Source organism: Aulostomus chinensis, chromosome 3 (assembly GCF_037954235.1).
Source record: "Aulostomus chinensis isolate RoL2024-O1b breed Wild chromosome 3, RoL_Achi_v1.0, whole genome shotgun sequence".
Taxonomy (NCBI): Eukaryota; Metazoa; Chordata; class Actinopteri; order Syngnathiformes; family Aulostomidae; genus Aulostomus; species Aulostomus chinensis.
This window is the reverse complement of record NC_141322.1, coordinates 10972918-10998377: the sequence shown is the minus strand read 5'-3', so window position 1 is coordinate 10998377 and position 25460 is coordinate 10972918. Positions and strand designations below refer to the sequence as shown.

At 42.3% G+C, this 25460-nt stretch overlaps 2 protein-coding genes across 7 annotated transcripts; one reads left to right on the top strand and one right to left on the bottom strand.

The window, feature by feature from the left end:
* Positions 1 to 925: 925 nt before the first annotated feature.
* On the bottom strand, positions 926 to 8609 carry LOC147267659 (uncharacterized). Of its 6 annotated transcripts, none has more exons than XM_086198639.1 (6): positions 8439 to 8601; positions 4462 to 4620; positions 4149 to 4179; positions 3848 to 4003; positions 3545 to 3637; positions 926 to 1559 (listed from the first exon to the last, which is right to left on the bottom strand). In XM_086198639.1, the coding sequence occupies exons 3-6, from the start codon at positions 4152 to 4154 to the stop codon at positions 1557 to 1559; spliced, it is 258 nt and encodes an 85-aa protein (XP_086054765.1). In that variant the 5' UTR covers positions 4155 to 4179; positions 4462 to 4620; positions 8439 to 8601; the 3' UTR covers positions 926 to 1556. The 6 variants fall into 6 exon arrangements, with proteins under 6 accessions (XP_086054765.1, XP_086054764.1, XP_086054762.1 ...); XM_086198638.1 differs by having other exon boundaries at positions 926 to 2066; positions 8439 to 8587; XM_086198633.1 differs by lacking the exon at positions 926 to 1559 and adding an exon at positions 2864 to 3292 and having other exon boundaries at positions 8439 to 8609.
* Positions 8610 to 10881: 2272 nt separating this feature from the next.
* Positions 10882 to 24017, top strand: LOC147267658 (inter-alpha-trypsin inhibitor heavy chain H3-like). The gene is made up of 22 exons (XM_086198632.1): positions 10882 to 11034; positions 11304 to 11333; positions 11798 to 11821; positions 11979 to 12133; positions 12287 to 12391; positions 12475 to 12637; positions 13276 to 13386; positions 13510 to 13638; positions 13751 to 13867; positions 13943 to 14111; positions 14229 to 14354; positions 14452 to 14633; positions 15302 to 15487; positions 15577 to 15713; positions 15812 to 15972; positions 16112 to 16138; positions 16232 to 16282; positions 16388 to 16501; positions 21163 to 21364; positions 21492 to 21664; positions 22351 to 22462; positions 22581 to 24017. Exons 1-22 carry the CDS (start codon positions 10915 to 10917, stop codon positions 22717 to 22719), a joined length of 2733 nt encoding a protein of 910 aa, XP_086054758.1. The 5' UTR covers positions 10882 to 10914; the 3' UTR covers positions 22720 to 24017.
* Positions 24018 to 25460: the final 1443 nt, after the last annotated feature.

The following is a 25460-nucleotide window of genomic DNA, read 5'->3' as shown; positions in this document are numbered from 1 at the left end:
ACAGTCCCAACACACACAGCTACATGATGAAAATGACTCACTGCTGGAGAGCAGAAGTGCAATTTCAACTTTTTCTGATAAGAAAATAATTTTGTTTATTCATCAGGTTCACAGGGGCAATATTGTTAATATGTATCCAGTAGCTGTTTGCTAAAGCCAAACCTGCCTTTGAGGAGCCTGAGCAACAAGTCCATCGGGTTTTAATTAACTCAAAACTCCTCAATCTTTGTGATAGCAACAACAAAGTGTCTCAGCACACAACAATCTGCACTGTCTGTCCCCTCTTTAGAGACATGTGAGCAATGTTATGGTCAGTAAATTTAATTTGGCTAAAAAGAGGAGGAAATACACAGCTCTCATGCAGTGGACTCCATCTTCTTACTGTCATAAACAAAACTACTGAAGTAGTCAGTTTCTGTCCTGTAAGCTATTATCAGGTGAAGTTTATCACAATATAAATATAATAAAATGATAATAACCTGTGATATTTTAAAAGAGTTGTAACAGAGAGCTGGAATTTAGGGAGGACCCACACATACACACTGTAAAAAACTACCTATAGTATTTACCCAATAAATCTGAGGTAACAATTTGCACTCACTTTATTTAGGTAGATTTAATTACATATTTTAGGTATAAAGTACCTCAAATAAAAAGCTATGACATACTAAAATAAATTGAGTAAAGTTTACCTCACATTCCGCTGTACATTCAACTACTAATTACTCAATGAAATTGGGTAGTATTTACTCTTGATTGTTTGTACTACTACACTAGTTACTTAATAATTATTATTCAAAATTGATTAATATGAGTAAATAACCATTAATTATTCAAGGAAGGTAAGATTGACCCCAAAAAACTTGCTTCAGACAAACAGGTGAAAATGTCAATGTTTTTAATTAACAAAAAGTTTAAAACAGACATAACATAAAAGGGAACCTTTTTCCATATTTCCAAAAGGTGTATGGTCCTGCATCACAAAGCACTTATGTGGAAGGAGAGGTGATGACATAAAATAGTCTGTAAACATTCAGAAGCTATTGGCTTTATAATTGAAATCATCTAAATGAAATCATTAACAGTGACAAACACTGGTTCAGAGGCTGCTTTGACTTAACTTCATCCTAGTCTTTATTTTCAAACATGCTCCTAAATACATTTTACAGTCGACTATTTTTAGTCATAAATGTGAAGGAAACAATGTCATAGCGGGCATTTCTCTCAGATACAACAGACAACATAGTTGACAACTATAAAACATAAAACATCAGCAGATAATCAGTCTTTAAAGTAGAAACTGGTGTATGGAAGCGGCTCTGTGATTTATGCTTCTTTAATTAAAGGAACAGATCATGTTTTCCAGCTGAACAAATGAAGCCCACCGTCACCTCAGTGTAACGGAGAGAGTAAAGAGACGAGAAGAGAGAATAGAAATCTGCTGAGAGGAAGAGAGTGGTTCAACGATGGAGAAGCTGGTTTTATAGTGTTAAAGCAGGAGTCCCCAATCATGTCCCATGGAGGGCCGAGAGTGTGCAGGTTTTCATTCCAACCACTCACTACACCATCAACCAGAGATGAAGAGAACTAATTAGAAAAAAATAAATAAAAGAAAACAAAAAGAAAAAAGGCAAATCTGTTGGAGTCTTTTTTTTTTTTTTTAATGTTTGCAATTTTTTTTTTTTGATTGCTTGATTTTTTTGGGGGGATTGCCTGAAAAAGAAACCAAAAAAGCTCCATACTCTCAGCCCTCCATGGCACATGATTGGGGACCCCTGATGTAAATAGTTCATTCCATTAGTTTGGTTTTGAGGGTGTGGACCTTCTTGAAAAGTTTTTTTCCATCAAGCTCCAAGAACAGTTTCTGGAATACTTCGAAGGTATTTTTGAGTGTTTTGGGATACTCAAGGTTCAGGGCATAGATCAAGCCCATCAACAGCATGCATGCGTTGGTTCGGTTTCCACACCCAGCCAGAACTTGGTTGCCCTCAATCACAATTGACACTTCTGCGGGATCCTCCTTCAGCTCCCACATAAAGCATGTGACTAGGACTGCCTTCTTCCATCTGCGAAGTATCGCTAAGATTAGGAATATCCTTTCCCAGAGTGATGCTGAGAAACTGGTGCATGCATTTATCACTTCTCGGCTGGACTACTGCAACTCTCTCCTGTCAGGATGTCCTAAATACTCTCTAAAGAGTCTCCAGCTGGTCCAGAACGCTGCAGCGAGGGTTTTGACGGGAGTTAAGAAGAGAGAACACATCTCTCCCACTTTAGCTTCTCTCCACTGGCTTCCTGTAGGATCTAGAATCGACTTCAAAGTCCTTCTGCTAACTTATAAGGCTCTCAATGATAAAGCTCCATCCTATTTCAAAGAGCTCATTAGTCCCTACTGTCCGACCAGAGCACTCCGCTCCCAGAATGCAGGTCTTTTAGTGATTCCCAGCATCAATAAAAACAGACTGGGAGGTAGAGCCTTTAGTTACCGGGCTCCTTTACTGTGGAACCAGCTCTCTCCATGGGTCAGAGAGGCAGACACTTTAACTATGTTTAAGTCCAGGCTTAAGACCTTCCTCTATGACAGAGCCTTCAGTTAGGACTGGTTCAGGTAGCTCTGAACCATTGATAGCTATGCTGCTACAGGCTTAGACTGCTGGGGGACACATCAGGTTACATGGAGCCCTTCCCTCCTCTCCTCTCCTCTCCCCCTCTCCTCCCTGCACATTTTTGGAACTGTCACTACCATTACTTGTTGCACTTTGTAGTTTGGCCTTGGTGTCTCGCAGTCTCTCTGTGTTTCCACAGATCCACCAGAGCCCCAACCGCCGCCTGCATCGCCCCCCCCCCCCCCCCTTATTCCCTACTGTTACACCGGCCTGCGCTCCCCTTCCATGAACCAGTCTGCCATCCAGTCCCCCATCAAGCTGGCTTGCTCTCCCTGCCTCCCCTACCAGAAGCTTCCTTCTTCAGCTGTTATTAACATTTCCGTGTTTCCCACATTTTGTATTGTAAACTGTTTTCTTGTCTGTAACAACATCTACTGCACGTCTGTCCGTCCTGGGTGAGGGATCCTCCTCTGTTGCTCACCCTGAGGTTTCTCTGATTTTTCCCTGTTAAAAGGGTTTTCTATGGAGTTTTTCCTCAGTCGATGTGAGGGTCTAAGGGCAGAGGATGTTGTTATGATGCCATGTGAAGCCCTTTGAGACAAACTGTTTGTGAAAACGGGCTTAGCCATGACATTATGGACCACAATCACCTTCATCGTTTGTTCTGTGTGGTCCTCACATGCGTCCTCCATGTTAAAAAGGAATAAGAAAAAGCATATAATTTTTTTTAATTTAAGCGTGTATATATATGGGAGGAGAGAGCAGAGATGGGAAAAGAGGAGAGAGGAGAGCAGAGATGGGAGAAGAGGAGAGAGGAGAGCAGAGATGGGAGAAGAGGAGAGATGGGAGGAGAAAAGATAACAGAGAGGAAAGGAGATAGGGGAGGAGGGAAAGCAGGTAAAGGAGGCGAGTCAGCCATCAGTCACTTAACAACATACCTGGCAGTCTTGGAAGAGCTCTTCTTGCCTTTCCCCAAGATAACTGATGAGGCAACGGATAACTACATCCCTCTTCTCGTAAATGCTCTGTGACTGTAAGGAGATACATTTTATTAAATACAGATTTACATGCCCTTACACTGAAGTCATTTTTTCACACACATTATTTGACACTTCACCGATTTTATGATAAACTCTTGGTTAGAACTTTCACTTAATGGATGACAATGCAAATGTTTACAAATGATTTCACTTCTATTTCACTTAAATCACATATTGCTCATTCCTCAAACCAAAACATACCTCATTTATAGAGTCCAGCAGAGGACGCATCTTGGAACCAGTAGCTCCTCCTTTTGCACGCATCAGCTGCAGAAGACGGGGTTTGTAACCATCAAGTTTAAGCATGAATGTCCCCTCCAAGGAAATTGTCGTTATACGACGGAACTCTTCTTTGATCTGGTGAATGAGTAAATGAACAGTATACGAAACGTTCAATGGCAGACACCAGATATCAAACAAGGTCTTCTACTGTATTAGGCATTCCTGCCGGAAGCATCAGCTTTTGTATGTTGTGTTCTTCTATTATGACGAGTAACCGGACCGCCATTGTTGTTGGGAAGTGTTGTCCTCAGCTGTATTGACAGATAAATAAAAGAAATTTAGACAGTTAATAGATATGTTTACTTGCATAGGTTCATTTCATTTTCATTTTAACATTTCCAGACTTTACACACCCTAGTTAAGTACCATGTGGTGAGTACAGGATTGAGAGTATTTTTATTCTTATATTTGTTAGTGTGGACAGCCCTTTAAACTTATGTATTTTGTTTTAAGACACCAAGTTCTTGTTTTCTTTCAACTGGCAAAGTGTGCACACAATTGATATGACAATTACTCAACCCAAGTATACTTACTCAAATGTGCCAGTGAAGTGTTTAAGGCACACCATCCGACCATCTGCTGTATTGTATGCAGCTAAGGGGTATGTATCCTTGAGTTTTGAATGCTGGAGGATTTTTCTCTCTCCTGTTGGCTCCACCTTAAAGCTCCTCATGTGTTCACAGTACCATCCACTAAGCAATTTCAGGACAAAGACAGGGGTTTCATGCACAATTATTATTTACAGTATTTCTCCAAAGTCAGGCAAGCCTCCTGTCGATCCAAAGGGCAGCAGCATTCCAACATTGTAGTCTGTGCCTAAAATGGTTACCTTGCTTGTTATGTTACAACCTCTGCCCTGGGGAACTCCCTTGCAAATGACTCCTTAATGCTGTCATTTAGAACATCGACTGCCACTTGAGTCATCCGGGACACCGACAGTGTTGACCTTTGATTGTTGCAATCAGGTGTATGATATGCAATCATTGACTGGTGTTTTTTTGCCAGTGTCATGACAATGTTTCTAAAAGACACAGTCTGCCTCACAATCCTTTTGAAAAATCGATGTTTGGCTTCAAACCGCATTGTCCAGAAATTCACAAGTGGCCCAAAAACAGTCGTAAGCCATGGATAATGTTCAAGGAAGTGGTGTTTTGGTTTCAATGTCTCCTCTGGGAACACTTCTTGAAAACTGTAACGGTGTTCACTGATCTTGCTCTCCATGTACCCAAATGTCTTTCTGTGCTTTTGTTTTACGTTGAACATTAATGTGGGTATTTTATTTTGAATGAACTATATCCTGAGTGGAGGCTGCCTGAGAGGAGCCTGTGGGAGGAGCGACCTCACAGAGCAGGTGTGCAGACTAACAGTACAGTGTATAATCTTAGATTATATAGACGGCAATCATTAATGAGAACACTGTACTGTTAGTCTGCACACCTCCACTGTGAGGTCGCTCCTCTCAGGCAGCCTCCGCTCTCAGGCAGCCTCCGCTCTCAGGCAGCCTCCATTCGGTATACAGTTCATTCAAAATAAAATATCCATGCTCATGCCAACATAAAACAAAAGCACAGAACGAAATTTTTTTTAAAAGTTTAGAAACAAAAAAAAAGATATACCGTATTTTCCGGACTACAAGTCGCACCAGCCCAAAAATGCATAATGAGATCGAAAAAAACACACATAAGTCGCACTGGAGTTTAAGTCGCATTTTTTGCGGGTTACTTATTTTACAAAATACATCAAAAATAGACATTTCACCTTGGAAGGGAGGTTAACATTAATAAAATAATAGAGAACAGGCTGAATGCCTGTAAGATATGCCAACATAAACAACATTCAGCGAAACGAAATATAAACATGAACGGAAAAAGTGTCCGCACGAACATACGGTAATAAACAGGTTGAGCATAAAGAACAAAACAACTACTGTACTTTTACATTAATAAGAGCTCGCAATCACTCCACATCGCTAAAGCCGTTGAACTCTTCGTCCTCGGTATCACTGTGGAATAACTCGGCCAGCTCCGGAGAAAGACGAAGCGGGGCCTCTTCTTCGTGGCTGTCGTCAGACTCCGACTCCCCTCCAGTTAATCCCGCCTTTTTGAACCCGGACAGGATGGTCTCTGTCGTCACTGAAGCCCACGCTTTGTCAATCCATTCCATCACCTGCAGTAAAGTTGCGTGGCGCATCCTCCCGGTTGCGGTGAAGCTGTGCTCACCGTCCGTCATCCACTGCTCCCACAGGCGACGCAACACGGCCTTAAAGCTCCGGTTCACGGAGATGTCAAGCGGCTGCAGTATTTTTGTTAATCCACCGGGGATGATGGCAGGAATAGAGTTAAAAGTTTTCAGTTTCTGTTTAAACTGCGGAGTGATGTGCGCCCGCATACTGTCCATCACGAGCAGCGCTTTGCGCGTTCTGAAGAAGCCGTCGGGACGCTTCGTGTAACAGTTGGTGAGCAAAAAGTTCATAATTTCCTGATCCATCCATCCTTTCTCATTCGCGGTCATGACGATAGAAGAGGGAGGTTGAATTTTTGGCATGGTTTTTCTTTTAAAAATGACCAATGGCGGTAATTTGGATCCGTCGCCACAGCATGCCAGCACTACCGTGAAGTGGGATTTTTCACGACCTGTTGTAAACAATGTTGACACTCTTTTGCCCTTTCTCTGCTACACTTCTACCCATGGGGATGTCAAATGTGAGAGGGACCTCGTGCATGTTAATGATGTGATCGGGGGTGACGTTGTGCTCATTCACTTGCTTCGAAATGAACTCACGGAAGCTACGGACTTTTGTCTGGAAGTCTGCCGGCAGATTTTGGGACACCGTTGTCCGGGCTCTGATGGAGAGGGAGTTACGCTTAATGAAGCGGAAGCACCAAGAAGGTCCTCCCACAAAATCGTTTATATCCATCGCCTTGGCAACGACCTGGGCGTGGAGGCGTAGCTGCACGGTTGACAGGCCTCTCCCCGCAGCGCGCTGCTCAAGCACCCACTGGCGCACTCGTTCCTCCAGCTGCGGCCACCGAGCTTTTAGCCCGCGATTCGCTTTTTTTGTTTTCTTCATCGCTGTCAGAGTAGCCTCCGCTTTTCTCCAGTCCCTAACAAGCTTCTCACTTACTCCGAACTTCCTGTCTGCTGCTCGATTGCCGTTTTCAGCTGCAAATCTCACAACTTGCAGCTTGAAGTCCGCAGAATATGAGTTTCTTTTTGGCGGCATTTTTGTTTAGTGGCGATCGGTAAGCTAATGTTTATTTTATTTGTTTTAATTTTAAATTGTTACAGAGTAGGAGATATCGGCGCGTAACTCTAGAGCGCCCCCTCGTGGCTGTTTGTGATTTTTCCCACCCATATTTAGGTCACTCTGGAGTATAAGTCGCAGGACCAGCCAACCTATGTAAGAAAGTGCGACTTATACTCCGGAAAATAGGTGACAAGTAATTAAAATATTTTACGTTATATTGATTACTAATGAATGCATTGCCCTCACGATTTTATTTTGAAATGTATCACGTGATTTCCCGTACTGACAGTGGAGGTCTACAGCCACATGCCTCTCTGGTAGTCTGGACATTAGCATCAGCTTGCTCGATTGGGGCGAGCAAACGCCTGCCACGGCAGTTACGACTCCACAGGCGAACACGAGTTCAGTCGGTTCCAGTTACTCTTTATGCAGTCTATGAGGACAGTACCGGCTATGGAGTTAGCATGCTAATCGATGCTAATGTCAACTACTAAAAAAAAAAACAAAAAAAACACACACAGTTGTCAGGAGGCAAAAGTTTAAACAGGCTTTAAATGGGTTTAATTATTCTGTGAAGTTGAGGGAATTTAACATGGTGCTCAAAGGGAATTCTCTCGGTTTTGCTCTGTTTTGGATCCCTCGTATAGTGGCCATTTAATGAATTGCAATTTTTGGTAGGTTGCCGCTTGATTCTGCCGGTTAGCAGGTGGCGCTATATGCTATTGCTAAGTTAGCAAAGTTGCTAGCAATAGCATATAGCGCCACCAGCTAACGGGCAGAATCAAGCGGCAACCTACCAAAAATTGCTACAACTATGTCTGAAAAATCGACTCGCAAAATAACAAGTCGTTCACATCCCTAAATACGATATGTAAACAATGTAGAGTTATAACTTACATGTATATATGCTACCACCACCGAGGTATGTGAACTCCCGCGCGCGAATTGCGCGCAAAGCCACTAATGGTCCATTATTAAGGAGTTGAAAGAGCGAATATTGTATCATAATGCAGCGGAGACGACATAACTCGGCAATAAAACAACTTCACTACATGTTATGATTCATAAACAAGCTCCACTAGGCACGTAAGCATAACATTACTGAATAAAGAGCTGCCACCTGTCACTGATTGAAACATTTGGTTCAAGTATTCAGAATCAAGCAGGAGACCACAACTCGTGAAATATCTATCATTTCATAAATTAACATTTACATTCGTGATTATATAAAGAGCAAAATGTAAAAGAGTCGTCTTAATTTACCTTCAGTCCAGTACCGGTACTCCGACGATCTGCAGCCTTCGTTGAAATCAGGTTCAAATCCAGTCGCAGTCTGGCGCATGCGCAATTTGCTGCATAGGACTGATGGCTTCTGGGTATATTTTATTAAATTTTTCGATGTAACACTTAATGCTGTTAGCAATTGGGTATAGTTTACCCTATTTTTATTTATTCTCTTGGTGACTAGAATAATCGAGTAAATTTTAGACGATTTTCATGGATTATAATTACTACTCTCAAAAATCATTTATTACAGTGCACAACACATACAATTATATGGCTGCACATGTTACCCATGCACAGACACTATGTGGAAAAAAAGGTCCACAGAAAAAAATCGATGTTTCTATATCTATATGTATGTGCATATATAAATATATGTACATATATATGTATATATATATATTTATATATTTATATATATAAATCCACATTTTATATATATGTATACACACAAACTGACCTCCACAAAGTATATACAGTATATAACTATATATAACTATGAAATTATCTATCTATCTATTTACACAAACACACACACACACACACACATATATATATATATATATATATATATATATATATATATATATATATATATTAAGCATATAGATGGAGACGGTTCCACTGGATATGTTACTGTATGTGACCTAGTGCAAGCAAAAACAGAGTGAAGAGCACTGGTCCAAGCACAGACCCTTGTGGAACACCACAACTGACTGTCGGTGCAGCATGCAAACTAATGGTCGACAGATCAATCGGCCGGCCGATTAAATCGGCCGATTTTTGCTATTTTTTAGTAAATCGGCATGGCCGATTATTTAATTTGGTCGCGCCGATTTTCAGTCAGGCACATCTGCGGGCAGCTATTTACGATCCGGCGCAGCGCTGTTCATTCAGAACCAGAGGGCCAACAGGTAAGGCTTCAATTCTGATATTCCAATGTCCTAAAGTCATATATTTGCTCTCATTATAAGTTGCAATCTGTTGCTTCATTTAGCGAAAGTAAAAACAAAGAGCATTTCTGCTCAAAATGAAACGTTGCTCGCTCATAGCTGTCAAGTCTCCCGTTTTGGCCGGGAAACTATCGTATTTCACCCCTCTTTCCCGCCCTCCTCCCGTATTAGTATTTTCCCGTAAATCTCCCATATTATTAAAAATAAAAACATTCTAGTGCCTCTCCAAACTGAATTCCGTCACTAGCCTCGCGAGAATTACCACCAGCAGTAGCCAGGGCGGAGTATCTAGTCCGCGGTCCGTGTAATGAACAGAGACATTGCCTCGGTCGCCGCCCGCCGCCCGCCCCCTCATTATAATGAATGAAGCCCCCCCCCCCCCCCCCCAACAACGCGCATTATAAGAAGTAGCGGGCCGTGCGCCGCGCGTCCCCCCCCCCCCCCGTCGGCATCGGAAAATTTCCCTTATTTTCTCGACCAAAACTTGACTATAACGCGTTAATTTGTTTAATTAGAAAGAAAGCATGAAAACGCTTTACTTTAGTTTTTATTTCGTGTGGTATTTCCGAGTAATGTCACTGTGTAACAGCGAGGCAGCGAGGGTCTCTCTCTCTCTCTCTCTCTCTCTGACTCACTCACTCACTCACACACACACACACACACACACACACACACACACACACACACACACACACACAAGTGTTGTGCGTCCTCTTATTAGTATGATATTTTAGCATGCCAATTGAGGACAATACATAGCACATTGGCCCTAAAAATCGGCCCAAAAAAATCGGCAGCTCATATCGGCCATTGGCTGACTCTGACATCTAAATATCGGTATCGGCATCGGCTTTAGAAAAACCCATATCGGTGGACCTCTAATGCAAACCATTGTGCAGCTGAGTTTTGGAAGTCATTGTAATTTAGATATATTTTTCTTTGTCAGAGACGAAATTGAGTAATTGCAGTAGCTGAGGCCACAGGTAAAAAAGACATGTATTAATATCTCTGAATTGACTTGAGATGGAACCAGATGAAAACGTCCATACATTTTCTACAAATGGTAAAATCCAGTCTTAGAGATGTTTTTATGTGTGGCTCCAAACTGTGATCTGCATCAAAGATAATACCAATATTTTTCAGAGAACAATGCCATGATTTTGGTTTTGTATGCATTTGAGCAACACAACATATTTAGCTATACCTTAAGTTGATGAGAGCTTTTTGCATTCAAAATTATTCTTACTCTGAATAGTTCGTTCCTGTAACTAATTATTGCTCTTATGGCATTTTCCCCTTGACCAGAAGGTCTGGGTGTCAGGCAGGTCATTTTGCCAAACACTTGGTTTACTCTGAAGTTGATGTTCTACAAACAGCAGCATTGTGACCTCAGGTCCCCCTCACATTGAGCCCAGGACAGCACACACACTATTCGTCCCTCCCCCTGGGCAGAGAGCTTTTTCTCTGTGGTGAATTCAGCCAGTGTTCAGTCAACTTTGGTCATGTCTGGACAGCTGGGCGTTCAACTGCTGCTGCTGCTGCTGTGGGGCAGCGCCTGTCTCTGGCTGCCGAGCCCAGCTCAGGGGGCTCTGGTCATCCCTGGGGAGGATGCAGCTGTGCAGGTAACTTCACACCATAGTTTTAGTGTAGCTTAACTGTTTAATTTAGTCATTGGTTTGGTTAAAGATAATTTGCCTTTAACGCTTTCATTAGGAGTTTAGAACTTTCTAACATTGATTGCCTTGAAACTTTTCATGTGTGACAAAGAACGTGAATTTCACTGTCTGAGTGTTTTTTGTTTGTTTGTTTAACTTATCTTTAAGTAAGAGCAGAGCCTGTTTACTAATACATCATCACAACTGAATGACCGACTGCCGTATTTGTATTCCAGGAGACCAGAAGTCCTGCCAGATCACTGCAGGTATTAGTCAGAACGTGTTGTATGTTTCTGGTACTGTGACAATTATTTTGATGGCATGCGAATACATACACACACACACACACACACACACACACACACACACACACACACACACACACACATATATATATATATATATATATATGTATATGTATGTATATATATATATACACACACACACATATATATGTATATAAATATATAAACACCCACATATACATATATGTATATATTTGTATGTATATATATGTATACATATGTATGTATATATATATATATATGTATGTATGTATGTATGCAGGTATTCGCATGCCATCCAAAGAGAGAGAGAGGGACAGAGATGCATACATATACAGATGTCGATATAGATAATATAGATCGACCTAATAGAGTATTCATCAAAGTAAAAAAGATTAGTGCAAAATAAAATTCTTTCCCTTTCTTTCTTCTTTTTTTTTTTACAGAAAAGAAGCACGAATGACGTCACGGTAAGGTGGAAAGGATGTTTTCAATAGTAACTGATGATAATGTTAAGTGAAATACCCACCATGTTGACTCACCTATTAATCCATCTCCCTGCTTATGATAATCATGATGTTCCCCAATGTCCCCCCCCCTCTGTCTCTCTGTATCTCTCTCCCTCAGGTGGAGGTACAAAGTGTGATTGTGAAGTGTGTAGTGACGTCCCGGTTCGCTCACACTGTCATGACCTCTAAGGCCCTGAACAAAGCAAACATCTCACAGGAGATCTTTTTTGAAATGGAACTTCCAAAGACGGGCTTCATCACCAACTTTAGCATGTCAGTCCACCCTCCTGTTTCCACTCTATCCATAGTTATCTGTGCGTGGGCATGAGTGTGTGCATTTGTGTGTGTGTGAGTGTGTGTGTGACTTGTTGTGTCCTTGCCTCTTTCCACCATGTCGTCCTCCTTATTTGACCTCATACTTTACAGGGAAATTGATGGTAAGGTCTATGTTGGGGATGTAAAGGAGAAAGAGAAAGCCAAGAAGCAGTATGAGAAGGCTGTTTCTTCAGGACAGACTGCCGGACTGGTGAAGTAAGTCTGACAAGACGGAAATGACTGCAAAAAAGTTCCTAAATGGATTAGTTCAACATAAGACACTTGTGTCCCTATCTCAGGGCGTCTGGTAGAAAGATGGAGAAGTTTTCTGTGACGGTCAACATCGCAGCTGAAAGTGATGTCACTTTTGTTCTGACCTACGAGGAGCTCCTTCAGAGGAAACTGGGCCACTATGAGATTCTGACCAGAGTGAAACCCAAACAACTGGTGCAGCAGTTCCAGGTTGATCCACTTTCATGTAAAAATCCTGCCTCCTATGGTTTCTGTCAGATGTTCTTTTGCTGTACAGATGAACCTTTTAGATTGTGAAGCTACTGTCAATGGCAAACAACAAACTTTTTACCAGCTGATGAAAGCCTGACCCCATTCAGTAAAACACTCCTTCAGTGATTTGCGTTTCTGTTTGGGTAAGGAAAAGTAGGGTTGGGGAAGATCACTACTCAGAGATTTACTCCTCAAGTATTGAGCTTTGGTGGGGGCGGCATGACTCAGAGGTAGATTGGTGTGTAGAAACAGAATGGTTGCTGGTTTGATCCTCACTACCCCCGGTGGAGGGATCCAGGCCCCCACCCCACTCCCATCAAACCTCAACAGATAATTGGGATAGAATATGGATGGATGTTATTAAACTTTGATATCAAATATCATGGTCATCTTCTAGTACACGTTATTAATGGAGCAACTTACTTTGTGCCATAAGAATACCAAAATCAATTCATTTTCAGGGGAGGTCTGCATAGCCAATGAATATGAGTCTTTATAAGTACCTGAAAATAACTGAAAATACAACTCTTTGTGTGGTGTGTGTGTGTGTGTGTGTGTGTGTGTGTGTGTGTGTGTTTGTGTGTGTGTGTAAACAGATTGTGACAGACATATTTGAGCCTCAGGGTATCTCTTATGTTGACGCCCATGCAACGTTTCTCACAAACGAACTGCTCCCCCTTGTGGAAAAAACCGTGGAAGAAAAAAAGGTACAGCAAACCATCTGTTATTCGATGTGATTCATGGTTCTTTCATTCCAACAATGGGCAAAATGATCTTTGCCAAACCCTAACCCATCAGAACTAGGCTGAATGTTTCTCCTCTCTTTTCAGGCACACATCTCTTTCTCACCAACTTTGGAGCAGCAGAGGACGTGCTCAGATTGTGATGGAACACTGATCGATGGGGATTTTATAATCAACTATGATGTGAACCGTGACAAGAACCTCGGGGACATTCAGGTCAGCTGTCTTATCAGTCATTTACTGTGATTAGACTTTACAAGAACATCAAATGAATATGTCTTGCACTGTCCATTTAGCATTCTGCCATTAATGGTTCTCTTCCCCTCAGATTGTGAATGGGTACTTTGTGCACTTCTTTGCTCCGCCTGACCTTCCCAGAGTCCCTAAGAATGTCGTGTTTGTAATTGATAGAAGCGGCTCCATGGGCGGAACAAAAATCACGCAGGTAAAAATACTGTTTAAATGTGTGTGCTTCTGAGGCACATCTGTTTCTTTCTGACCTTGCTACTCTTCTTTCTAGACCCGACAGGCAATGGAGTCCATCCTCCAAGACCTTCATGAGGACGATCACTTTGGCATCATCCAGTTTGATGACAGCATAATTCAGTGGAGGGACTCGCTAGCGAAAGCAACCAAGGAGAATGTGGCTGAAGCCACAGTCTACGCCAGGGATTTAAGATCAAGAGGAGGTTTACTGAAAAACTAAGGACTATGAGTTTAATGCTGAATGTTATTGTCACTCCCTAAAGGAAAGATAAAAGAGTGTCATAAGGGTTTAATTGTATAGTTTTGTGTTGTTCTTCCAGGAACTGATATCAATGAGGCAGTGTTGAGAGGTGTGGACATGCTGGTGAGAGACCGAGCAGCGAAGAAGATTCTGGAGCGAAGCAATGACATGGTTATTTTACTGACTGATGGGATGCCAAACAGTGGTGAGCATGCAGACTGTCTGTCTTACCTGGTAGGACATACTGTCCTTGATAGATACACTTATTCATTTGTTCACATTAATTTGTGCATGTTGTGTAGGTGTTTCTAACATTGGGATGATCCAGAAGAATGTACGAACTGCTATTGGTGGGAACATGTCCCTGTTCTGTCTTGGGTTTGGGAATGATGTGGATTACTCCTTCCTGGATGTGATGAGCAGAGAAAACAAGGGAATGGCCCGTAGAATCTATGAAGCCTCAGATGCAGCAATTCAACTCCAGGTGAGAGACTCAGGCTATCATTGCATTAATGAGCACAATACAAGGACATACATGAAAAACTTAAATAATAATGATTATTATTATTTGCATAGCACTTTTTAAGCTTGATGTGCCAATTGCTTTCCAGTGCTAGGAGAAAAAATAGAATGATAATCAGATATGAAAACAGGAAAGCACAAAATATTTAGATGAAGAAACTAGAAAGACCACATTGTGATTGTCAGAGTAACCTTGACCTTTGACCACGAGGTGTCACTCTCTCAGTTCATCCTTCAGAGCAGAGTTTGCCATTTTCCTGCTGAAAGCAGAGCAGTTCTCTGCTACCCTTGACACACACTTGCAGGTGTGCTCTGCTGGGCATGAGAGATGATGAAACGACTACTTATTCAAATGTTGCCCTTTGAAGCTTTAAGCCGTCAGTGCACAAACACAGACAGTGGACATTGCAGTGAAGCAGGAAACATCTGTTCTCCAGCAGCAAAATCAAAAATATTTGCACATTCAGAGATTTTTTTTTTTCCATGAAGAAGAAGTTGAGGATGTAAAAAAGCAGGTTATTTCTGTTTTTTACACATCAACCAGTTCATAGTACCATGAATATACGTATTTGTAGTCTGTGTGATTAGACTGTTTTGTTTACTGTAAATGTATGTATGAATTGATTCTAGGGTTTCTATGAGGAGATATCCAGCACATTGCTTTTAGATGTGGGCTTAAGTTACCCTGACAACTCAGTGGACTTCCTGACCACCAACCAATTCGGCCAGTTGTTTAATGGCTCAGAAATCGTGGTGGCCGGTCGGCTGACTGACAGTGATTTGAACAACTTCCTGGTGGAGGTGCTTGCTAAGGGGGTGAGGACAAGAAAAACACACAGGTTATCTATTTTTCTGGTGTTTTTTGCTTTTCTAGTATTGTCTCTTAATTGTTATCTTCCCTGCAGCCTGAGGAGGACTTCCAGATCCAGGGCCAGGCTACTGCTACCGACTGGAATTTGATCTACCCAGATGAGGAGTACATCTTTGGTGATTTCACAGAGCGTCTGTGGGCCTACCTCACCATCCAGCAGCTGTTGGAGAAGTGCATTTTTAAAATAATTTTGTCCAGACTTGATGATGGTAACCATGGTTACAACTTGATGTTAATTAATGTTTGCTGACGTTTATTCTGTCACGCAGAAAGAGTGGTGATCCTGAGGAGAAAGCCAACACCACAGCCAAGGCCGTGGACATGTCCCTGCGTTACAGCTTCGTCACGCCTCTCACCTCCATGGTGGTCACCAAGCCAGAAACTGAGGATGGACCAGACAGTCCACTCATTGCTGATAAACTGACTGAGGGTGAGGCAGCACAGAGGGAAAAAAATTGTACAAGCTTTTCTTAACTGCAGCTTATGCAAAATATAATATGTTTTCAAGTTATAATTTCTCTTGAACTGTAAAATGCACCAACTCTTTTATCTTCATCTGTTTTTGACAGAGCAAAGACAACAGGCAGAAAAAATGGGTAAACTTAAAAAAAACAACAAGCATGATCATATTGCTGGGATTTAATCTACTCTGTACATTACCTTTAATGTTGAAATCTGTGTGCATTCAGTGCATCATTTTGCACCGCCTGTGTACGCCCACGCACCACCCGTATACTGGGGTAAGAATTTCTGGAGTATTACTCATTTTATAGCCTTATGTTCTATCCTCATTTATCGTATGTATTTTGTTTACTGCTGTCATTATTCTTTGATATTGTTTGCAGTGGATGGAGACCCTCATTTCATAATCGAGCTGCCAGAAAGAGAAGATGCTCTTTGTTTCAACATCAACGATACCCCGGGAACCATTTTCAATCTGGTCATAGACCCAGTATCAGGTGTGAGTCACGTCATGATGCTTTTACTCCTAAGTACTGGGGGGCCTCCGAATTGAAGTGCTGCTTATCAAAATGTGATGCTCTCAGCAGAAAAACACGTAGAATGGACTGAAGTGACGTATAAAATATTTAAATTGGAAAATATTTGCACATTCAAAGATTCTGGATTACACAGCAAAAAGGTTCTGGGTTCAAGCCCCGGCTCCAGCACGGGATCTTTCTGTGTGGATGAGTTTGCATGTTGTCCCTGTGCCTTTGTTGGTTCTCTCCTGGACTCCAGTTTCTTCCTTAATTGAAGTCAAGTCAAGTAAATTGTATTTCTATCGTGCCAAATCACAACAAAAGTTATTTCGTGACACTTTACAGGTAGAGCAGGTTTAGTACCACACTCCTTCAATGAATTTACACCCAACAATTCTCCATCAGCAAGCACGCCCTGCAACAGTGGCGATGAAAACCTTCCTTTTAACAGGCAGGAACGTCGAGCAGACCCAGGCTCAATGGGGACGGCCTTCAGCTTTGACCGGTTGGGGGGAAAGAGAACAGGAGAGCAGGGCAGAGACAAAGAAAGATAATGGAGGAAGAAAGATATACAGAAGGAAAGAGTGGGACAGAGATAAAGAGAGTGATAAAGGGAAGAGACTGATGGACAGATGGGGACGTGAGCAGATGGAGCTACAAGTGGCAGCTTGAGCCTTTTTAGGTCTGCAGCCTCCTCCAGCAGCACCGGGGATCTGGGATGAGGGGAGCCCGAAGGCTCTGGAGAAGAAGACGAGTTAGTAATACGTATGAGTATGATTTATGTATGACACATATAGGAGGACAGAGAAGGAAGAGAGGAGGAGAGAGAAGCCCAGTGCACCATGGGAGATCCCCCGGCAGTCTAAGCCTATAGCAGCATATCTAAGGGCCAGCCTAAGCAGCCCAACTATAAGCCTGATCAAAAAGGAAGGTCTTAAGTCTGCTCTTAAAGGACGAGAGGGTGTCTGCATTCTGGACCGAAACTGGAAGACGGTTCCACAGGAGGGGAGCCTGACAGCTGAAGGCTCTGGCTCCCATTCTACTGTTAGAAATTCTCTGAACCATAAGTAACCCTGCATTCTGAGGGCGAAGGGTTCTGGCTGGATAATAGGGGACTATGAGTTCTGTCAGGTATGAAGGAGCCTGACTGTTGAGGACTTTGCATGTTAGAAGGAGAATTTTGAATTCTATTCTAAATTTGACAGGGAGCCAAAGCAGAGAAACCAGTACAGGAGAGACATGGTCTCTTCTTCTAGTTTTCATCAACACGTGGGCAGCAGCATTTTGGACCAGCTGGAGAGTCTTTAGGGACTTACTGGTGCAGCCTGATAGGAGGGAACTGCAGTAATCCAGCCTGGAAGTGACAAAGGCATGGACTAGTTTTTTTGCATCTTTTTGAAACAGGATGTGCCTGATCTGAGCAATGTTTCATAAATGAAAGAAAGCAGTCCTAGAAATTTTCTTAATGTGTGCATTAAAGGACAGATACTGATCAAAGAGAACTCCTGGGTTCCTTACAGTCGTGCTGGGGGCAAACGTAATACCTTCCAGGGTACCTATCTCATTAGATAGGGTGTCTCTAAGATGTTTTGGGCCCAGGACAATGACTTCAGTTTTATCAGAGTTTAATAAAAGTAAATTATGGGTCATCCAAGTTTTTATCTCCTTGAGACAGGCCTCCAGTTCAGTCAGCTGATTTATTTCATGTGGATGCATTGATAAGTACAGCTGCGTATCGTCTGCATAACAGTGAAAATTAATCGAGTATTTCCTCATAATGTGACCAAGAGGAAGCAGATAAAGGGTGAAGAGGACTGGTCCAAGCACAGAGCCTTGTGGAACACCATAACTGACTGCAGTAGTTTCAGAGGGGTAGTAGGAGGTCATTGGTAAATTTGACTAGTGCTCTTTCTGTGCTATTATGAATCCTGAAACCTGACTGGAAATCCTCTAATTGGCTGTTGCTGTGGAGAAAGTCACAGAGCTGTTTAGCAGCTGCTTTCTCCGGAATTTTGGAGAGAAATGGAAGATTTGATATTGGTCTGTAGTTGGCCAAAACTTCTGGATCCATGGTTGCTGTTTTGAGAAGGGGTCTAATTACTGCCACTTTAAAGGACTGTGGGATGTTACCAGATAACAGTGACACATTGATCATGTCCAAGAGAGAGGAGCTAACGAGGGGTAGAGAGTCCTTAAGCAGCTTTGTTGGGATGGGGTCTAGAGGACAGGTGGACGGTTTAGAGGAGGAAATGAACTGAGCTCATCAAGGCTAACGGTAGAAAAACTGTCAAAGTGTATGTGTGGTTCTACAGCAGCCTCTAAGGCTTCTGAGGTTATAGGTGCTATGTTGTCAGCTGATGGCAGGAGGAGGTAAATTTTCTCTATAATAAGGACAATTTTGTCATTTAAGAAGTCCATAAAATCTTTGCTGCCCAGGGAAACAGGAATGAAACAGGAATGCTAGGTTCAGTAGAGCTGTGGCTGTCAGTCTGGCTACAGAACTGAAGAGGAGCCTGGGGTTGTTCTGCTCCTCGATTAGTGCAGAGTAGTAGGCTGCTCTGGCTATATGAAGGGCTTTCTTATAGCTTTTAAGGCTGTCTTGCCAGATTATATTTGACTCCTCCAGTTTGGAGGAGTGCCATATTCTCTCTAATTTCTGGGTTTTTTTGTTTAAGCTGTCTGGTTTCTGAATTGTACCAAGGTGCTTGTTTCCTTGGATTTCTAGATTTCTTTTTTAATGGGGCAATAGAGTCCAAAGTTGTTCTTAAGGTGCCTGTTGCACTATCAAAAAAATGATCAAATTGGGACGGACAAAGGTTGACAACAATGTCCTCTGTAACAATGGGACATGACACTGAATTTAGCGCCAATGGAATCGCTACCTTAAATCTAGCTACAACCTGATTAGACAAACATCTGGAAACCACAGTTTTCCTGAGTGGAGTGTAGTTGATTAGTGCAAATTCAAAAGGGATTAATTGATGGTCAGATAAAAGCGCGTTCTGTGGAAATACAACTAGATGTTCAGCTTCAATTCCATATGTTAGGACGAGGTCAAGGGTGTGGTCGGTTCATGAACAGACTGATAGAAACCAATTGAGTCGAGAAGAGAGAGCTCTGTCAAATATGAAGGTGCCTGATTGTTGAGGACTTTGTATGTTAGAAGGAGAATTTTGAATTCTATTCTGAATTTGACAGAAAGCCAATGAAGAGAAGCCAGTACAGGAGAGACGTGGTGTCTTCTACCAGTTCTAGTCAACATGCAGTCTTAGGGACTTATTGGTTCAGCCTGATAGGAGGGAATGCAGTATTCCAGCCTGGAAGTGACAAAAACCTGGACGAGTTTTTCTGCATCTTTTTGAGACAGCATGCGTCTGATCTTAGAGCTATTACGTATATGAAAGAAAGCAATCCTTGAGATTTGCTTAATGTGGGAGTTAAAGGACAGATCCTGATCAAAGAGGACTCCTAGGTTCTTTTCGGTAGTCCTGGGGGCCAGGGTGATGCCATCCAGGGTACTTATCTCATTAGATAGGGTGTCCCTAAGGTGTTTTAGGCCCAGCACAACAACTTCAGGTTTGTTAGAGTTTAATAAAAGGAAATTATGGGTCATCTATGCTTTTATCTCCTTGAGACAGGCCTCCAGTTAAGTCAGCTGATTGTTTCAAGTGGATGCATTGATAAGTACAGTTGCGTATCGTCTGCAAAGCAGTGAAAATTAATCAAGTGTTTCCTAATAACGTGATTAAGAGGAAGCAGGTGTAGTGTGAAGAGGATTGGTCCAAGCACAGAGCCTTGTGGAACACCATAACTGACTGCAGTGGTTTCAGAGGGGTTATCATTAGTCAATACAAACTGAGATCGACTGAGAAAATATGACCTGAACCAGTTTGGTGCAGTTCCTTTAATGCCAATGACATGTTCCAGTCTCTGTAGAAGGATATGGTGGTCAATGGTAAGAAAAGCTGCACTGAGATCTAGTAAGACCAGCACAGAGACGAGTCCCTCATCTGATGTTAGTAGGAGGTCATTCATAAATTTAACTAGTGGTGTTTCTGTGCTAATTGAATACTCTAGATTGGCCGTAGGTGTGGCTGTGAGTGTGAATGGTTGTCTGTCTCTATGTGTTGGCCCTGCGATGGACTGGTGACCCGTCCAGGGTGAACCCCGCCTCTCACCCGAAGGCTGCTGGGATAGGCTCCAGCCCCCCTACAAACCTTAACAGGATCAGCAGTAGAAAATGGATGGGTGGATGGATGGATGGATTTATGACAAGAGGGAAAATGTTGGAAATTGTATTTTCTTGCACACAAAGCAAAATATTTGAATAAGAGTATTACATTTGTAAACCACAGGACACTCTTAGAGCACATATTTTGGCTGAAGCAAATCAAAGGTTCTTCCGTCCCTCTAAATTTAATCAAAATCCATTCATGACTTTTTGAATTATTCTGCTAACAGACAAACAGATCATAGGCTTTCTTGACGGTGGCAACACTGGGGTGTTTAACTGTTGTGAACCAAACACCTCTAAGGCCAAGATGGGAGTCAACCTTGGACGCGTTTTTCCCCTCATCATATCAGCGCATTGTATCGTGCAGTTTAACAGCCAAAGACTGATTGAAACTTTATTTCCTCAGGCATTTTGGTTAATGGCCAGACCATCGGAGATAAGATGATTCCTCCTGATGGTAAAATCAACACCTATTTTTGGCGTTTTGGCATCATTCATCAAAAGTTAGGGGTGACACTGGAGGTGAGCACTGAGGACATCTCGATGTTCCAGGATGGCAAACAGATCAAGTTGCAGTGGTCCAAGACAGCCTCCCTCAAAGGAGCCAAGTGAGTGGCAGCGGCGCTATCCTGCAATGTCATTTACATGTTTGGCTTCTTCTCTTCCTCCCTCACCAGCACCTGATCTGTTTTCATGGATCCCTCCCATCATCTTCCCTCTCTCTGTCTCCTCTAGAGTGGATCTTGTCTTGACCAAGGATCGCAGCCTGACAATAACTCTTCGAGACTCAGTCAAGTTTGTGATCCTGCAACACAAAGTGTGGGAGAAGCACCCGTACCACCAGAACTATCTGGGTTTCTACACCCTGGACAGCCACCTCCTGTCACCCTCTGTTCACGGGCTGCTTGGTACAACATGACACACCCACAATGTTATTAGAATTCAAGGTGACTCTTTAGGCCCATGTAAAAAATAAAAGCAGTTCATTGTCATCCTCATGAACTATAAATGTACCCAAACATGTCGCTGTAGAAGTGAATAGCTGTGGTACAGTGGTGTAGTCTACTTTGTGGTAGTGGTATGCTGTAGTTATCCCTGTCACTCCCTCAGTTTCAGTCAATTCTAAAATTTGCTCATCGCTGCAAGGAAGACCATCACACTTGACCACATCATTTTTTTTCATAATAAACAGAGTTTTCTTTCTCATTGCAGTTTTTCCAAAAAAACATGAATCAAACTATGTTGATATGTATCTGTCCTCTGGATTAAATATCTGAAATGCTTAAGCTTTTGTTGTGGGTGTACTTTGGCGTCTTGTGTATTAAGAGACTACATCACTGCTGTGATATCTCACCTGTCCCACATGTTTTAATGAATTTGACAGAAAATTACTGCACAGGTGACCAAATCAAAATGACTCGATGTCATTGGTTTTCCTGATTTAATTTGAATCCTCCATCCTTAGTAAGGCTACTTGAAGATTTACCATCTGATATTTAACAGCCTACGTGTTGTGTTCAAGTGTCATGTATATAACAAATCCCAGCAGTGTGTCTGTCTGTCTGTGATAAGTACTTTCCTCTTCATCCTCTAGGTCAGTTTTACCATGGGATTGAATATGAGGTCACAAACCTGCACCCAGGTGAAGTACCAGAGAAACCAGACGCCACCATGTATGTGAAAGGGCAAGAGCTCAATGTCACCAGGTACACCAGATACCTCAGTCTTCTATTTCCCAACATGAGCTCTGATATTCTGTATATTAATATCTGTTCATGTGTCAACGTGCTGTTGTAAGCTCACTCCAAATGTCCTGGTCCACAGAGGCTGGCAGAGAGACTTCAGGAGGGATGTGAAGAATGGAGAGAATGTTCCCTGCTGGTTCATTCATAATAATGGAACCGGCTTCATCGATGGAGACATTTCAGACTACATTGTGTCTGGTCTTTTTAAAAGTGTTTAATTTTTTTTTTTTGCTAACTGTCAGAACAATGTCTGTCCCAGACTCAAATGATGAAATACATGATTGAAATCATAGCTGTCAGCATTATTAACACACATGTACTTCAGAACCTGATTGTTTAGGCAAATTCAGTGTATCCAAATATCAACTCAAAGAGCACAAACCTCCACCATAACCACCTTCCAGGCACCTCCATGTACTCACTATATCTGAAGACAAAACAGTGTAATTTGATGTGTTAAAAAAAGTTTTGCTCCATCAGGCTGATTTCCTGTAACCACTAGGTGGCACTATGACTTACTCAGATTTAGCTTGTAGATTTATGCCATGTTGACATGAGCTAGTTCTCCATGGTAACACTACAAACAAACCCAGAGAACCTCACCAACAAGTTCTCGTGGCTTATGCTTTTAACATAGCCACTGTTTCGTTGCCTGAGCAGTGTGTCATTTATTGTGTTGCTGGAAGATCCAGCCACATTTCATCGTCAGTGCTCTCACTAATGGAAGATGGTGTTTGTCCATAATCTCATGATCCATGGCCCCATTCATCCTTTCCTTAATATGGATCAGTCATCCAGAAAAGCAGCCCTAAAGCATAATGTTTCCACCCCGAAGCTTCACAGTCGGTTCGGTGTTCTTGGGATGCATCTCAGCGTTCTTCCCCATCCAAACACGGCGAGTGGCATTTATACCAAAGAGTTCCATTTTGGTCTCATCTGACCACGGTACATTCTCCCAATCCTCCTCTGGATCATCCAGATGGTCTCTAGAAAACTTTAGATAGGCCTGGACATGTGCTGGCTTAAGCAGGGGGACTTTTCGAGCACTGCAAGATTTCAGTCCATGACAACGTAGGGTGTTACTTACCACAGTACCATGGCCTGGGACCACAGTAACCTTTGTTACTGTGGTCCCAGCTCTCTTCAGGTCATTGACCAGTTCACCCCTGTTTAGTTCTGGGCTGTTTCCTCACAGTTCTCAAGATCATTTTTACATCACGAGGTGAGATCTTGCATGGAGCCCCAGATGGAGGGAGATTGTCAGTGCTTTTGTCTTCATTCCATTTTCTAATAATTGCTCCAACAGTTGATCTGTTCTCACCAAGCTGCTTGCTTCTTGTAGATTGACTCATCCCAATTTTGTGCAGGTGTACAATTTTGTCCCTGGTGTCCTTAGACAGCACTTTGTTCTTAGCCATGGTGGAGAGGTTGCAGTCTGACTGTTTGTGGGTGTGGACAGGTGTCTTTTATATAGATAACAAGTTCAAACAGGTGCCATTAATACAGGTAACGAGTGGAGGATACAATAGCTTCTTAATGAAGAAGTCACAGGTCTGTGAGGGCCCGAATTCTTGCTTGTTTGTCGGTGCTAAATACTTATTTTTAGCACCATTATATAAATAAATTCTTTGCAAATCATACAATTTGATTTCCTGGATTTTTTTTTTTTATGTTTTGTCTCTCATGGTTGGAGTGTACCAATGATGAACATTACAGACTTCTCTCATTGTTTAAGTGGGACTACTGGCAGAATCGGTGGCTGCCAAATACTTTTTTGCCCCACTGTATGTATTGGCCCTGCGACCCATCCAGGGTGAACCCCGCCTTTTGACCGAAGGCTGCTGGGATAGGCTCCAGACCCCCTGTGACCCTTAACAGGATAAGTGGTAGAAAATGAATGGATGGATGGTTGGATGGATGGATGGATCAATCCTTCCTAGATCCTCAGTCAGACTCATCCCACCTCCAGCTCCTCTGCACAAATCACCAGCCAGTCTTCATCTGTGGGCACAGCCAGGCACAGTGGTCCTCCTGTGATGTGCCTTTGAGCTTTGTCTCTGCTCAACAATGTTATAATGTCTGGCTTGTTGACCACAACCTATAGTTCCCAATTTATCGATTGTTTGAATCCATCCATACATCCATCCAATTTCTATCCTGCTTATCTGTTAAAGGTTGGGGGGGGGGGGGGGGGGGAGCTATCCCACTTGACATTGGGCAAAAGGTGGGGTTCACCCTGGATGGGTCACCAGTGCATCACAGGGCCATCAGGAGCAATTAGGGGCTCATTATCTTGGTCAAGGACACTCCGACGAGGGAAGGGAGGATCGAACCAGCGACTGTTTGGTTGCTAGACGACCACTCTCCCTCTGAGCCATGCCAGCCTCTAGACTGCATCGTTTACATAAACATCTTTTCCTCCACTGAACTTGTTGTGACTGATACACAAAGTTTAGATTCTGTTTAAATACTTTGCACAGAGGTCTAGCTATGCTAAACTTTTCAGCTGTTGTTTTCTGCTAGTTGTCCTGATGATGGTGCTTCAGCAAATATCTCAAGTGTGAAACTTTGAAAATTAATATCAGCTGTACATTCCGTTGGCCTGGAAGTGCAAAACAGCATAACAAAATGTGCAACACTTTTGCAAAACTTGAGACAATTTAAAATTGAGAAAACAGTTTTACGGATCATTAAAAAAAATTAACAAACATATTTACAAACACTGAAAACAAATTTACAAATGACGAAACACTTTAACAAATAATAAAACACTTTTACAAACACTGAAAACTAATTTACAAATGGCAAAACACTTTTACATTTCACAAAACAAATTTACAAGTGGCGAAACAAATTTACAAATAAAATTTCAACCGGAAAAGGAATGTACCAGCTCCAGGGCTGAACCTGAACTGGCCAATCACCGGGAAGCGGACGACTCAAAGTTCTGTGGCATCGA

Coding starts and splice junctions, on each gene's coding strand:
- LOC147267659 (XM_086198633.1), bottom strand. Junction 3,638..3,847: donor TGCTGGACTCTATAAATGAG/GTATGTTTTGGT, acceptor ATCTCCTTACAG/TCACAGAGCATTTACGAGAA. Junction 3,293..3,544: donor AGCTCTTCCAAGACTGCCAG/GTATGTTGTTAA, acceptor TTTAACATGGAG/GACGCATGTGAGGACCACAC.
- LOC147267658 (XM_086198632.1), top strand. CDS start 10,915: ATGTCTGGACAGCTGGGCGTTCAACTGCTGCTGCTGCTGCTGTGGGGC. Junction 13,387..13,509: donor AAACCGTGGAAGAAAAAAAG/GTACAGCAAACC, acceptor CTCTCTTTTCAG/GCACACATCTCTTTCTCACC. Junction 15,973..16,111: donor TGCTGATAAACTGACTGAGG/GTGAGGCAGCAC, acceptor TGTTTTTGACAG/AGCAAAGACAACAGGCAGAA.